The sequence below is a fragment of the Corvus moneduloides genome, chromosome 2, assembly GCF_009650955.1.
Source record: "Corvus moneduloides isolate bCorMon1 chromosome 2, bCorMon1.pri, whole genome shotgun sequence".
Lineage (NCBI taxonomy): Eukaryota > Metazoa > Chordata > Aves > Passeriformes > Corvidae > Corvus > Corvus moneduloides.
Window position 1 is genome coordinate 112,657,757 of NC_045477.1, and position 13,559 is coordinate 112,671,315.

The following is a 13,559-nucleotide window of genomic DNA, read 5'->3' on the forward strand; positions in this document are numbered from 1 at the left end:
GTGAAATGGGCATTTATATTTAGGCAGAGAAAATAAAATAACCATTATGTGGGGAAGAAGTGGCTGATGCTATCTTTCCAGAATAAATCAGCTTCTGCAGTGATTATGACCTTTTTATAAAATAAAGTAAAATTAGTAATGTCAGTCTGACAATACAAAACAAGATCTTTCCTTGAAGGTCAATATGACTGCAGTAAGTGATTTGCTTGGAAGAAAGCTGCCTGAGAACGGAACGGTTTGTAGTTGACTGATAAATATCAAACATGCCCTTCATATGCATGAGCCTGCTTTTGTGTGTTTAAGATTTGTTGTTCTTCTGCACTGCTACTCTCTGAGCACAGCCCCTGGCTCTGGCTGCAGCCCCCTGACACAGCAGCTGGGGGAGGTTTCCACTCGGGTTCTGGCAGAGCTCTTGGCTCCTGTTGTCCAGCCACCTTCCCTCTCTCCTGCTTCAGTTCTGAGAAAGGGGACGTGGTGGCCAGGTGTTGCTCACGTGTCTGGGGGGGAAATGAACATTGGGATTTCTGAGTAAGAGACGATAAAATGCTGTTTTGCTTGCGCAGGATGAGGTCTGTGGAGTGGGGAAGAGTTGAGTGCAAGAATCGATTGCATCCTCTGATAAAGGAGTCAGATCTTTCAGCAAGGGTATTGATTTACGCATTCAACTCTGCAAGTTGTTTTCCACTACATCTTTTGGAACTAAAACTCAGTGATGTGAATGCCAATAGGCATGAACAAAAGCCTCGTATATTGAAAAGCCTGAATCTGTATCTGTAGAATAAAAACTGTTACACTTCCTTGCTTTTTCTCTCCTCTGCAAGTCATTTTCCAGGTTGTTGTTAATGGATTTTGCATGCAGAATGTATGTGTGTGCCTATGCATTACCATGATTGCTATTTTCCTCTAAAAATAGGTTTTTTTGTATATGTAAATAGCATTTGATCACAGTCTAGAAATATTGCATGCCAGAAATTGTCTGTCTTGAAATCCTGAATAATAGTATTTGGGTAGGCTGTTATGGCAACAGAGACACACCCTCTGGATTCGAGCATCACAGGTTCTCATGGCAACTTTTTTTGTATACCTGCACATGCAGGAAAATATGCTGAGCTATCCTAGTAATCTCTGGAAAAACAGCAGCAGTAGAATAAACTGATATGTTTATCACCTTACATTTGTTTTTGAAATATACATAAAAACCTGCCTTAAATTTAAAAAAAAAAAAAAAAATAGAAAAAAAGAAAAAGCACACAAAAGCCAAAACAAAACTGTGGAAACAATAACATAAAATCATTTTATGAACATTTACTATAAATTAGTATTTATATTATACTGACAGAGCTTCAACCAATGGTGGATTGGCATTGTCAATACATTTTACATTATGAACACAGAGTAGGTACCAACCCTTGCCATGAGGCAGCTCTGCTTATTTGTTTTTTCTTCTTTTTTAAGACTTGGTGAAATTTTACCAAATAGGACCTTCTATCAGAAATACATCAGGTTCAAATGATCTTGACCTATGACACAACAATCCTAGCAAAAGAAGTGTTCAGCCATGCTGTTGAGCCCTCCATTTCAGCTTTTCCTCTGCATTCCAGGGCACTGATCACATTAATCCAATGGACTTTGGAGTAACCGTTTTTCTTTAAAGTGCAATTCTTTTAACAAAGCTGAATTCTCCTTCCTCTTCTCTATTTATTACCACCACTGTCCCCACATGTCCCTTCCACAGCGTTAGGTGTGTAAGTACCTGGTAAAAGTGGTGTCTGTCTGTGATCACAGGTCCCCAGTGCTCATTGTGAGGGTTCAAGTCAGTGCAAACCACAGAGGTTTACACACACACTCCTGAGGATGATGTCTGTTTGGAAACAGAGCTCGTCCTTCACAAAAAGTGGTGGAAACTCTTGAACAGGAAGACACCAATTAAATAATTAGGGTTAGCATAGAAAGAACAGCAAAGTGTCTATCCCTCAATATCTTTAAGAACAAATTATAAAACCTTCTGGGAAGGATGTCCTAAGTAAAGCCCTTAAGGGCAGGGAGGTGAACTAGATGGCATCCTAAATTCTGTATTTCTGTGGCTGTGCCATCACTGTGCTTGCTTGTCCTTGCATGAGTGCCAGCCTGCACAAGCACAGACCCAGGGTAGGATGGCAGATGCCAGAGAGAGGAAATTTGAAATGATGCACTAAGTATGAAAGAAGAAAACAAACACCTGAGCATGTGGAAGAGCTTCACCTGCTCCTAGTCATTTTTCTATGAAACTTTTTTAATGTCTGAGGTTCACTAAAAACACTTAAAAAAAAAAAAAAAACAAACAACTTACTGGTCCACAATAGGAGCTGCACAGGACAGGAGTACCTGTAGTTTTCCTTATTTAATGTGTACTCAAAGGTTTTATTTAAGTGGTGGATGGTAAACACATTTTTATTAAGAAGTATCTTAAACTAAAAACTGACTTTGAAAAATATACAAACTTTCTAACATTCAAACACTAAGCATTAATGTGACTATATTGGGAAATATGCAGAGTAGGTGTGCTCATTTCTGAGGAAATCTTCCCACTGGCAATTTGTAAGAAGCGGCTAATGACAATGTCTTTGGCTTTGACAGCCTCCATGTTCCTTTCCCGTGATATCTGCATGCTGATTTGATCCACGTTAGTCATGATTAGCTCCGAGGCCAGGATCTGGGTGGGGGATGCCCTGTTTGCTGTGCTGTCCATGATGTACTGCTTGTACAGTTCCACCAGCTTCTGCTCAAGGTAGTCGTTCAGGGCGGAGTCGGAGAGGGGCTGCAGGTGGGGCCCTAAGCTCGTCAGCCGCCAGCACGAGGAGTAGCCTTGGACTGGCCTGCGGACAGTGTCACTTGGGGGGGGAGCCTTCACAGACTCCATGGCGGGAGGAATCTCTGAGGACTCCAAGAAGGGGCCTATGCCGCTGTCACAAGCAAAATCTGTTGTGACTGAGCTAATTGGCACCACATAGTCCCCAGCTATATGCAAATCGTTGTAATTCTTACAAATGCTCTTGCAGGAAGGTGGAACCAGGTAGGTGACCTTTTTCATCAGCTCGTCGCAGACATGTGTAGCTGGAGGTGGCTGCCCTGTGGGTGTTGGGTGCTGGACAGGCTGTGGGAGATTATCCTTCTGCCTTCTGCTGTGCTTGCTACCTCTAGAGCAGACTGAGGAAATGCACTTGCCAGCAGATCTGCATCTCTGAAGGAGGCTTTTTCCTTGTGCTTCGCACGTGGAAGAATAATTAATGGACCTCATTTCATACACCCCTTCATCAGGCAAACTCTTGTAGGGTGCAGGGTTCAGGTCTTCACAAAAGTAGGTGATTCTATGAAGATAACCTTCTGACAGCATCCTTCTCCAAAGGAAAGGAATCACCAGCAGACAGAAAAATGATAAGAAGAAGTTAATTACAAACAGTTCATTTTAAACTCACTGAGCTGTGATTACACTCACCAGTCTGTTACTGGCTGCAAAGAGAAGTCTCCGATTTGGACATGAACAAGAGTGTCTCTGCCTTGCTAGAGGACTTGAGTCAGTGAGTGAAGTGATCAGCCAGTCTCCCTGTTGTGCTATTAACTCAATCTCATCAATCATATTCTGTATAAAATAAGATGTGGCAAATCCAATGCATCCAATGGCAAGTGAGTTATGGCGAGAAGACAAGAAGTCTTTTGTTGTGGAACAGCTGCTGTAATAGCTTACACTTAAATATATCTAATTTTGCTCTGGAATTCAATAAGAAGCCAGGGGCTTCCCCCTTTTCTCATACGCTTTTAAGAAGCCAGGGGTTTCCCCCTTTTTCTCATATGATTTGAAGCAACTTTTGTTGTGTATGGCTTGTCAGCTGCCTCTGAACTATGATGATTTAAGATTCATGTTGAGAGTATCACCCCTTCTGTTCCAGACTAGTCAACAGCTGTAGGTGTGGTTCCTTTTCATTAAAAAATCTCAGACCATTAAATTTGCACTTTGCACTTCTGCGTTGCAATCAGGATGGAATTAATTGTCTCCAACTTTTAGACATGAAAATGTCAGTGGAAAAAGCAAAATATTTTGGAGGCATGATTCATCTGGCCTGGTTTAGACACCTAAAACAAAATGAAATTAATTGTGCCCTAGATTTGCTTACCACTCTCCAGCTGCTATAAAAGGATCTTAAACTAGATCCTAGATGTAGATATCTGCAGGGTACTTTTGAAGAGACAGATTTCAGTGCAATGCATAGGAAAGTGCACACTTCAGAAGTACTCCAGATCACTCTTTCACTGTGGGATTAGTCGTACCACAGCTCTGGAATCAGTTTTCATTGCATTTCTGCAAAGGCACAATCAAGTTCCAGCAGTCACTAACTCTCTCCACTCTCTGAGCAGGCAGCTCAGACCCAAAAGCTGCACAGACATGTTAGTAATTAAAGACAGGACTTGCTAGCAAGGACATACATGCATCTGCACATCAGTAAATTTCTGCCCAAGTTTTAGCAGCTCCACTATCACCGAAATTGTTTTAAGACCACCTCTCTTTTTTTTTTTTTTTTTGTAACAGATGTCAAGGATACAATCAATGGGAAAGATGTTCTAAATAAATTGTTTAGTCCAGCAAAGAAAAAGCAGATTTAAAGTGAAAATAAATTAAAATTAAAATTATTTATGTAATACAAATTGTCTTTTCCAAGAGTGAAGGGACTCTCATTTCTTAGTAAAGCTTTTCATGTGCCACAGTCGCTAGTGAAAAATGCTACAACAATAATTGTTGGCTAAATCCTGTCTAAGCATGGAGATAGACTTTCCACAGACGTTAAGAAGGAGACAGTGTGAGAAAACACTTTCCTTGAGGAAAGGGAATCACTTCCACACCATGAAGAAGAAGGTTGAAGGGCAAATAACCTTCCTTCAGGCAGAAATATTAATGGGAATTAGATGTGTCCAAACACATCTTGGTGTTTGGCCTTGCTGACCCTGGATTCTCTTTGTTGCTGGCAGTTGTGTGAGATTTCTCACAGGCAGTAACATTTAATTAAAAGTGACCTATTTACACAGAAGGGAAAAAAATAATGTTTGGGGCTTGGCAGTCCTTGCAGTATGCTGCTGTTGTCTCACTTTAGGTTTTAGCTTTGATTAAGATGCCCCCACAGAAATCTTAGCCAAATGCTAGAGCTGCTCAGGTTGTCAACTCTCTCTTCTGCTTCTGTTCCCCTCTTTTGCAAAGGCTGTTCCCTTCCCCCAGCAATCTATGGTCCAGATGTCTTTATTGCAAAGTCACTACTGACTGTGACTAGCTTGAATCTGGAACTGTTATACATTTATTCACACGTTATTTTTAACGTGGATTCAGAGAAATGAGTGGAAATGTAACTTATGAACTGTCCACTGCTCAACCAACGTAGGCAAAGGCAGTTGTCTTTGGGCAGCACATGACACTTTGGTCTTTCCTGCTCCCCAGATGTGAGTTGTTTCTGCCATAAGGTGCTACATGAGGGAAATGAAACTGCTGGTTTCATTTCTTTGCAGTGCATTCTGTTATGCTTATTTTAAGAGTGTTGGGGCACGCTGTCTGAGACAGAAGTGGAAAAAAAAGAACTGGCAAATTCAAAAATATTAGGGTCTCATTGTGCTCAGAGTTGTGTGTTCTGCTGAATGACTTACAAGCTTACCCTCTGAAGCTGGAAAAGGCTGCCACACTAATCTGGCTTTTCCCAGCTCTACAAGGAAATCTGACTGAAGTTTTGATAGGCAGTGTTGAGAGCATGAATACAAAAGGGAGGCACATGTATCTGTAGTGTCTCTTGTCCTAGTACTTAATATAATATATACCTCTGTCAAGTTATTATCCCGTCATTCCAAGTCATGCAACTGTGTCACCTTTAATTTTTGCATTTTAAATCTGATAAGGATTGCAGTTCTCATTAATTCTGCTTTCTCGTGCCTCTTCACTTAATCCCCTCTCTGTGCCACAGACACACATACACCACGATTCCAAGGGCACAGGGATTATATCTAATATCTTTTAATATTTGGGTTTCTTGCTCCTCAAATCCAGATTTCACTTTCACCTGCCTGAAAATAATTGCATAACTTTTTGTTGCACAAGGAAAACCAGTCCTTTTTACAATTCTGATCTGGCACATTTTGCATGTGAGGTGAACAAAGACACTTTCCTTGTTTAGCTACTGCCCTGGCAATGGGCACTGACTACGTTGTCTAAGCCTAGTGGAGATAGAGGGAGAAAACTGTCTGGTTTACACTGTCTTTTCTATCTGACATAGTCTTTATTACTGTCAGATGATCTTAAAACTCATATGTCTTGCCTGAGGTTTTTGTTCAGTTCTTCAGCAGAAGAAAAGCCTGAAGGCAGGATGAATGTTTAAAGTCACATGGAGAATCCAGGGGTATTACCAGTGTGTGGCAGCAAATTTGCTAGGTTGTAATGCTCATACACAGTGCCAGTGTTTGCATAAAGACCTCAGATTACAGTCTGAGAGCAGGAAAACAGAATGGGAGTTCTTGGTCCAGGATAAGCAAAACACTTATGGAAAGCCTGAGAAGTGAACACAAAGAGATAGAAATTGTGTCCTGTTCAAAAACCTGAGCAAGATGAAAAGTTGCTAGAAAGAATGGAAACTACATGGTGCTAGCTGCGATCGCAGTTCCGTGGGGAAAGGGACATTCTTCTGCATTTCAAAAGGAGGGGATGGAAACTGACAGAAGAGACAATCTGTGTTGGATGTGTCTGACTTTCAGTTCCCTGAGCAGGGCTCTGACTGGCATTAAAGTTGTGCTGCTGGGGACTGGAACTTGAGTCTTACCACAGGGTATACCTTGAGTTCTATCTGATTTACTAGATGGGATCCCAGATGACAGTCTCCCTGTCTCGAGGGCACTCAAATCCTATAGATCCATCCATAATATTTTTTCCCTATTTTAAGAGACATTTTTTCCAGGCTGTGGAGATACAGACAGATCCCCCCCGTGAGGTGTGGGATCTACCTGAGATTGCCAGACACACATGCAGGAGTCCTGGCAAGCAGGATAGTCTGTACAGCAAGCTTACAAGTATTGCAGGACCCATATCTCACCTTCCCCTGGGGCTGGTGTGGAACAGCTCCCAGGAAGCCTCAGGACAGTCAGAGTGGGGAAACCAGGATAGTGAAGTATATGAGTATAATGAGCTGTGCACATGGGTAAGTAGAGGCTCTCTTTCATGCCTGAAACCTACAGATCTTTGGTATCTGAACCTCATTTGGCTTGGGTACAGATAATGCTGATGACACCAAACTGTGGTGAGATGGACATATGTTACAGGGACACCTGCACAGGCTGGAAAGTGGGCCAGCAATAACAGCATCAGGTTTAACAAAGGCAAGTGGCAACTCTGCACTGGGATGACACAACCAAAGAGCCCAGCACAGGACCTGTGTGCCTGGGGAGTCCTGCTGAGATGGACCTGGGGGCCCTGGTGCACAGCAAGGTGACCCTGAGCCAGCAGTGCAGTGCTGCAGTAATGAGGAAAATCAGATCCTGGGCTGCACCCACAGGGGCACGGCTGGCTGAGATAGAGACGGGATCTTCCCACTCAGCATTTGTCAAGCTGCCCCTGGAGCATCTATTCTGGTCCCCAAAATATAAAAAAAGGTGTGGACAGACTGGAGAGGGTCCAATGGAGGGCCAAGAAGATGATCAAAGGGCTGGAATATCTGCCTTGTGAGGAAAGTTTGAAGGAGTTAGGACTCTTCTGCCCAGAGAAAAGAAGACTGGGGGAAGGGGACAGCTCATCACAGTATTCCAGTATTTGCAGCTGCAAAGAAGACAGAGGCTCTCTCTTCAAAAGCGGCCACATGGAGAAGACAAGTGGCAATGAGCACAAGTTGCATTGGAATAGAATCACTTCGGTTGGAAAAGGCCTCTAAGATCATCAAGTCCAACCCTTAATCCAGCACCACCATGTTCACTGCTAAACCATGTCCCCAAGTGCCACATCCACATGATTTTTAATGCTCCCAGGCATAAGAGGGAAGAGGTTTCATATCAATATGAGAAGGCAATTTTTTACAGTGAGAACAAATAATGACTGGAACAACTTCCCCAGAGACATGGTAGAGTCCCCTTCACTATTTTCAAGGTGGGATTGGACAAGGTTCTACATAATCTCTACATAATCTCTACATAATCTCAAGCTTCCTTTCCCATGAAAGGTTGGATCAGATGATATTTTGAGGTCCCGTCCAATTTATGCTGCTCTCTGACTATGATTCTACAAGAGCAGTGGCTGCTGTTTGATGTAAGAGTGGCTCACTTTGCCCACAGCAGAGGAGAAGATGAATAGCCAGGGGGTGGTTTTGTGCAAGCATCCGAATGTTGCCCACTACGTGTCACTTCCTCTCCCTGCTGCTGCTGCTGCGGCTCTGGAAGATCTGGTGCCTGCAGAGCTGCACCATGAGGCTCTTTCAGCAATCACTGTGAGCCAAACCATTCTTGTTCCCTCCTCACAGCTCTCTTCACTCTGATCTTTTGGTCTTTCTACAGGAGAAAACATAAGCCCTGCTCATCTTCTTTATTCACATGTCGACAGTTGAAGATATGCAGAAAACCTAGGAGTTCCTCACCCATGGGGGAATGTGGGCTGGTTTGAGGGGAACAAGTAGGTTTGAGATGATAATAATCCTGTATATCAAGAGTAGGAGGGAATCTCCTGAAAGTACAGGCTAAAGGAAGCTAGAGAGGAGAGACATCTTCCCCAAGAAGTCTACTATACTGTTGAATGCTCTTGTTATACAAGTGCCTACTCAGTTTTGATCATGCTAAATGGATGACAATGAGCTTCAGGAGCATTCAGCTTCTTTCATTTAGAAACACATTCTCAGTGTATTTTTGAATGCTGTTGTATCTCTAAGTTGAGTTTGTGGGGACATGCTTCCATAAAAATACAATGAAAACTGTATATTTGTAAATATAGCTTTGTGAACTCTGGAAGTTTCCCATCCAAGTTAGTTAGAAACTTCATAGAGACCAAGCCTGGTTCATTTTCCATACCTTTCTTCATCATCTACACCTAGACAAAGTTGGTTTAGGACCCCATCAATCTTGTTCAATAGCATTTTGCATCGCATATCCACAGCTGTAAACAACAGCTTGAAATCTGAGGCAGGAATGAATCAGGCTCCATATTCACAAGGAAGACTTGGCTACACAATATTTCTACCCTGTGCTTTTATTATTTTCTTCCTGGGGTGGAAATAATTTCATGTCTCTGGATGTCTGTGTTTATTTTAATGAGTTGTTAGCTGTTACGACTGAACTACATGTATTACAGTATTTTATATCTAAGCATTTGAAGTAAAGGGGCAATAAATCCACGGGAACTCTTACTGAAGAGAATACAGTTTCTAGAAATGAAAAGACTAAAGGGTAAATCAAGAAAGACAGAAAAGGCTGAAGGTGTCTCCCAGAAGGAGTGATGGAAATGGTCCACAAAAAGGCATTGAAATGTTAGTCACATTTGCTGTAGAGCATGAAAAAGAGGGGAGAGGAGGAATGTTGTGCATGTACACCCATGTTGAGCTGAGAATTTCCAGCAAACCAGGAAATTCACTGAAAATTGGGAAAATGTAGTTATAAGGTTTCTTTGTTTATAATTTTTAACTTCATCGTGCTTTCAGAGAAGTCTCATCTTTCTTTCTATGATTTTTCTTTTTAATATATGATGCCCATATTCATCTATTTTGGTGCCTATTTTTATTTATAATCTACAAATAGAGTACTCCAGTTGGAGGACTTTACTTAGTACAGTAACATGCACAGAAATTTCAATAACAATATCTTAATTATGATAAATGCAACACAGCTAGTAAGACTCACTTTAAAAATAGTCTGAAAAGCCTGTTTAGTCTGATTTTATGAAAGTCTTTAGAAATATCAGAGGAGAAATTTTATTTGTTTTCATTTTGAAGTCTCATTGCAACCACAGTTGGTCATTTTTGTGAAGATGGCATCTCGGAAATGTTCTCATCACTTCTTAAGGCAGCAGAAACTGCCTGTGGACAGCGGCTGAGACTCTGCAAACACGTGCATTTAAAACAGAAAAAGTGCATCTTCATTTTACCAGCTATCAGCTGTGGTCCCACAAAACAGAACCAAGACACTTTGATAAGCAAAAGCAACATTTTCATACATTTCTATAATGTGCAGTATATTTTAGTTCTTACCTCCAAAGATCCAGCAGCTGACCAGGTACAGAAAAATTGATGTCTTCTTACTAGTTTGAAGCTTCCTGTGAGTCTGTCCTACCCCAAAATGCAATGCTCTGTTTTTATTTCCTTTTTAATTGCACTTCTAAGATAACATCTGTTTTACTTCTAATCCTCTAGAGCAAAGAAGTATAGAAAGAAAGTCCCTTAGGAGATGGGGGGGTTTTATAACTGGCTGAACTGCAACACACTGAACTTGCTTCCTCTTTTATGTCCAAATGAAACTTCATTGTGAAACTGTGTACTGCTAAAATAACTGATTGCACCACACTCAGTCCAGGCAGATGGACTGTTGTAAGAAAAACTCTGTTGGGTCAAATACTCAAAACAATCTTAGAGAAACAGTTCATCTGCTGGCAGCTTACAGTGCACCCCATTGCAGCCACTATCCATCCCTCTCCTTTTAGCTGACACAGTGAGACATTTTGACATGTCAAGACTGCCATGCCAAATAAGTTAGAAGAGTGAGGTGCCAAAGCAGAAATGCATTGCACAGCAGGCCTACTTTGCTGTCTGCGGACCATTGCACATATAATTTTCCACCAAACAGCACAGCACAGCTCCTTCATTAGGCTTTGCTTTGACAAACTTGGAAACACTTGCCAGGACAAAAGTTAGACCTGAAAGTTAGGCCTTGTCTGTTTTAGCACTCAGTACCATACCCAGGCAGTTTGTCTTAGCAGGGGCAGTGGATGAAAATACCTGGAGCAAGCAGGAATTCATCCTCCGAGTGTGAGGTGTGCCAACAGTGAATCTGGCTTTGAGATTGGTGTTGGAGTGTTCCTTAAGGGGCAGAAGACAAATACTGTTTGAAACACATAACCAGACTGGTTGAATTTATTCCAATCAGACATACGGAATTTGCTTTTAAAGGCATCATTATGCATCCATACATTGCAATAATAAGAGAAATATACCAGAAATATATTCTAATTCTCAGTGAATTTTAGCTTCCTCATTCAGTACCATGTGTTTTTCTCAGAAGCCTCCAACTCTGCCAGCCAGAAACAATATTTCTACTAACATTATTTTCCTAAATATTCACTATGATGCAACATATTATTGGGACTAATATCAAAGCCATTTCCAAAATCTTCTAAGGCACAGGTATGGAAAAAGTAAAAATATCAGTCTGGCCCTACCTACACGTCTGTAGCTAATTTATACAACAGTTTAATAAGTAATATTGTACCCAGTCATATGCCAGGCTAGGATCAACAGCATCTAAACAGCACAAAAACTGGACAACACTGGCAGTTTAATGCAAGTCTTATCAGATACCTTTGCTATAAAAGCGCTCCCTGTGGAAACAAAGCTACTGCCGTAACAGATCAACTCTTCATGCTTAGCACTAACATTATTGTAATTTTTTCTCTGATCTCTCATTTGTACTATGGACCAATCTCAGGTCTTGTCAAATTTATACTGGTCCAACACTTTTTTTCCATGTTTCCTTACCTGGATGAAATGCATTGAAGGGAGCAAGAAATAAACATCTGTGAGGTTTTATCTCTTCTGTAGATTCAGAGAGCTCTATATTCACAGAAGCTCAATATTTCTAGTTAGACTGTTGAGAAAAAAACTTTGGTAGAATAAAAAAGCATTTCTGTAAAGGTCCTCAGAGAATTCTCAAAATATTTTTTTAATAATCTAAATCAAAGCAAAACCAGGAAGATACAAATGGACAGATATTTTAAAGTAAAAGTGCTTCCTGTGCCAGAATAGCACAGCTACCCAGAACCACTGTAAAATCAATCTACTTTCATAGATTTAACTAAGAATGGATTTTAAGACTTACCTTCAGGCACCTAGATTTGGATAAAATAAGGGGCCTTTTTTTGTCATGCGTGTGGAATGTTTCCAGTTCTCTAGAGGAACTCAAACACTGCCTGCATTTCTGCACAACAGCTTTGTGTACCTATAGAAGGCAGATGTAAAACTGTCATTTCTTGTCACCGAAAATGCACATCAACATACTGACAGTCTAGGCTTTCAGGATACCCACTTACTCTAGTGACATTTTCCACATTCACTCCTGACCTTGGAAGAGTTGTCCTCAGCTAACCAGCACTGTCCTATATGAATTTTTGCCATGTGGCTTATAAACTGCTCTGAGTGCAGCACTCTGAGGCCAGATCCAGATCTCAATGAGCTGGGTACAACATAGCAGCACCTGACCCCTTTTGCAAAGATCCCCGTGTGCGCTGTGCCTCCCATAGCCAGCGAAACAAAGAGAATGAAAGAGAAGAAAGCTTCAGCACCTTAGGGAGTCTTTCAGTCAGTCTCTTCATCTGTAAATGTAGTTCAGATTGTCTGAGGCCATGCCAAATTATTTTTTCAGTGTAATTCACTACAGCAAGCCCAATGCATCAAGATTGTGTATCCCTAACCTCCACCCCCAAAAAAATAAAAATATTTCAAGTAAATTGCCTTGTTTCCTTCTCTACCACATTATATACTCAAAAGGAATTTCCTTGAGGAAATTGCTTTAATTTTGATCCTAAGTAATTCTGATCCTTAGCTTTTTATTAAAGTTCAAGAGTTTATCTTCAAGACAAATGTGTTAGTTGTTTGCCCTCACTCTGCTTTGGTTGGCCTCTGCTTAGCCTGGGCCTGTTTGGTCAGAGAGTGCAAAGGCAGTGCCTGTCATTTGCAGGCAAAATGTTTGTATTCTATTAATGATAAATTGGGATCTTTTGATAAGACAATATTCCATAGCTTTTTGTTAAACTTAATAGTAGGAATAAGTGCATAAAATAAATCAATTTTCCTGTACATATACTCAAGCTGGTATGTACACAGCAAGCTCTCTCTGGTTATCAAACAATTTTAGCTGTATTTTTATTTGATATGTCTATACCTTTAACCAGGAATTTTGAAATAAAAAGGTTAAAGATACCACCTTAAGATTACTACCTAGTTTGTAAGTACTTTTTGCAATAGGACAACAGGGATATTTTTAAGTCTCTTGACCTTTGGAAGGAAAGATTTTATGGGAAGGAGATAAGCATGTTACTCAGTACTTCATCATAAAAAACAATCATGAATGATTTATATTCCTTACAGCTGCAAAATCAGATCTATTTCAAGCTTCCCGGTATATGTGGAAGTTTAACTTCATTTGACCTGAAAGCCCAATTTTCAATGCATTAATTGCACCAGCATAATCAATTATTTGAGTAAACCAGCAGTCTTTAAACAGGGAAGAACCTCCATCACACAGAGTTTTCTTTCCTCCTCCTTCATTGTTGGTAGTAGAAAATAGATCAGTAGAATTTTCTAGGTAAAATGTGAGGA

At 40.9% G+C, this 13,559-nt stretch overlaps 1 protein-coding gene across 1 annotated transcript; it reads right to left on the reverse strand.

Annotated features, from left to right (window-relative positions):
- Window positions 1–1,290: 1,290 nt before the first annotated feature.
- On the reverse strand, window positions 1,291–10,411 carry C2HXorf21 (chromosome 2 CXorf21 homolog). Its single transcript, XM_032100870.1, has 2 exons — window positions 10,221–10,411; window positions 1,291–3,374 (listed from the first exon to the last, which is right to left on the reverse strand). Exon 2 carries the CDS (start codon window positions 3,371–3,373, stop codon window positions 2,498–2,500), a length of 876 nt encoding a protein of 291 aa, XP_031956761.1. The 5' UTR covers window position 3,374; window positions 10,221–10,411; the 3' UTR covers window positions 1,291–2,497.
- Window positions 10,412–13,559: the final 3,148 nt, after the last annotated feature.

What these genes read in the sequence shown, in the direction of transcription:
- C2HXorf21 (XM_032100870.1), bottom strand. Translation starts at nt 3,373, where the DNA reads ATGCTGTCAGAAGGTTATCTTCATAGAATCACCTACTTTTGTGAAGAC.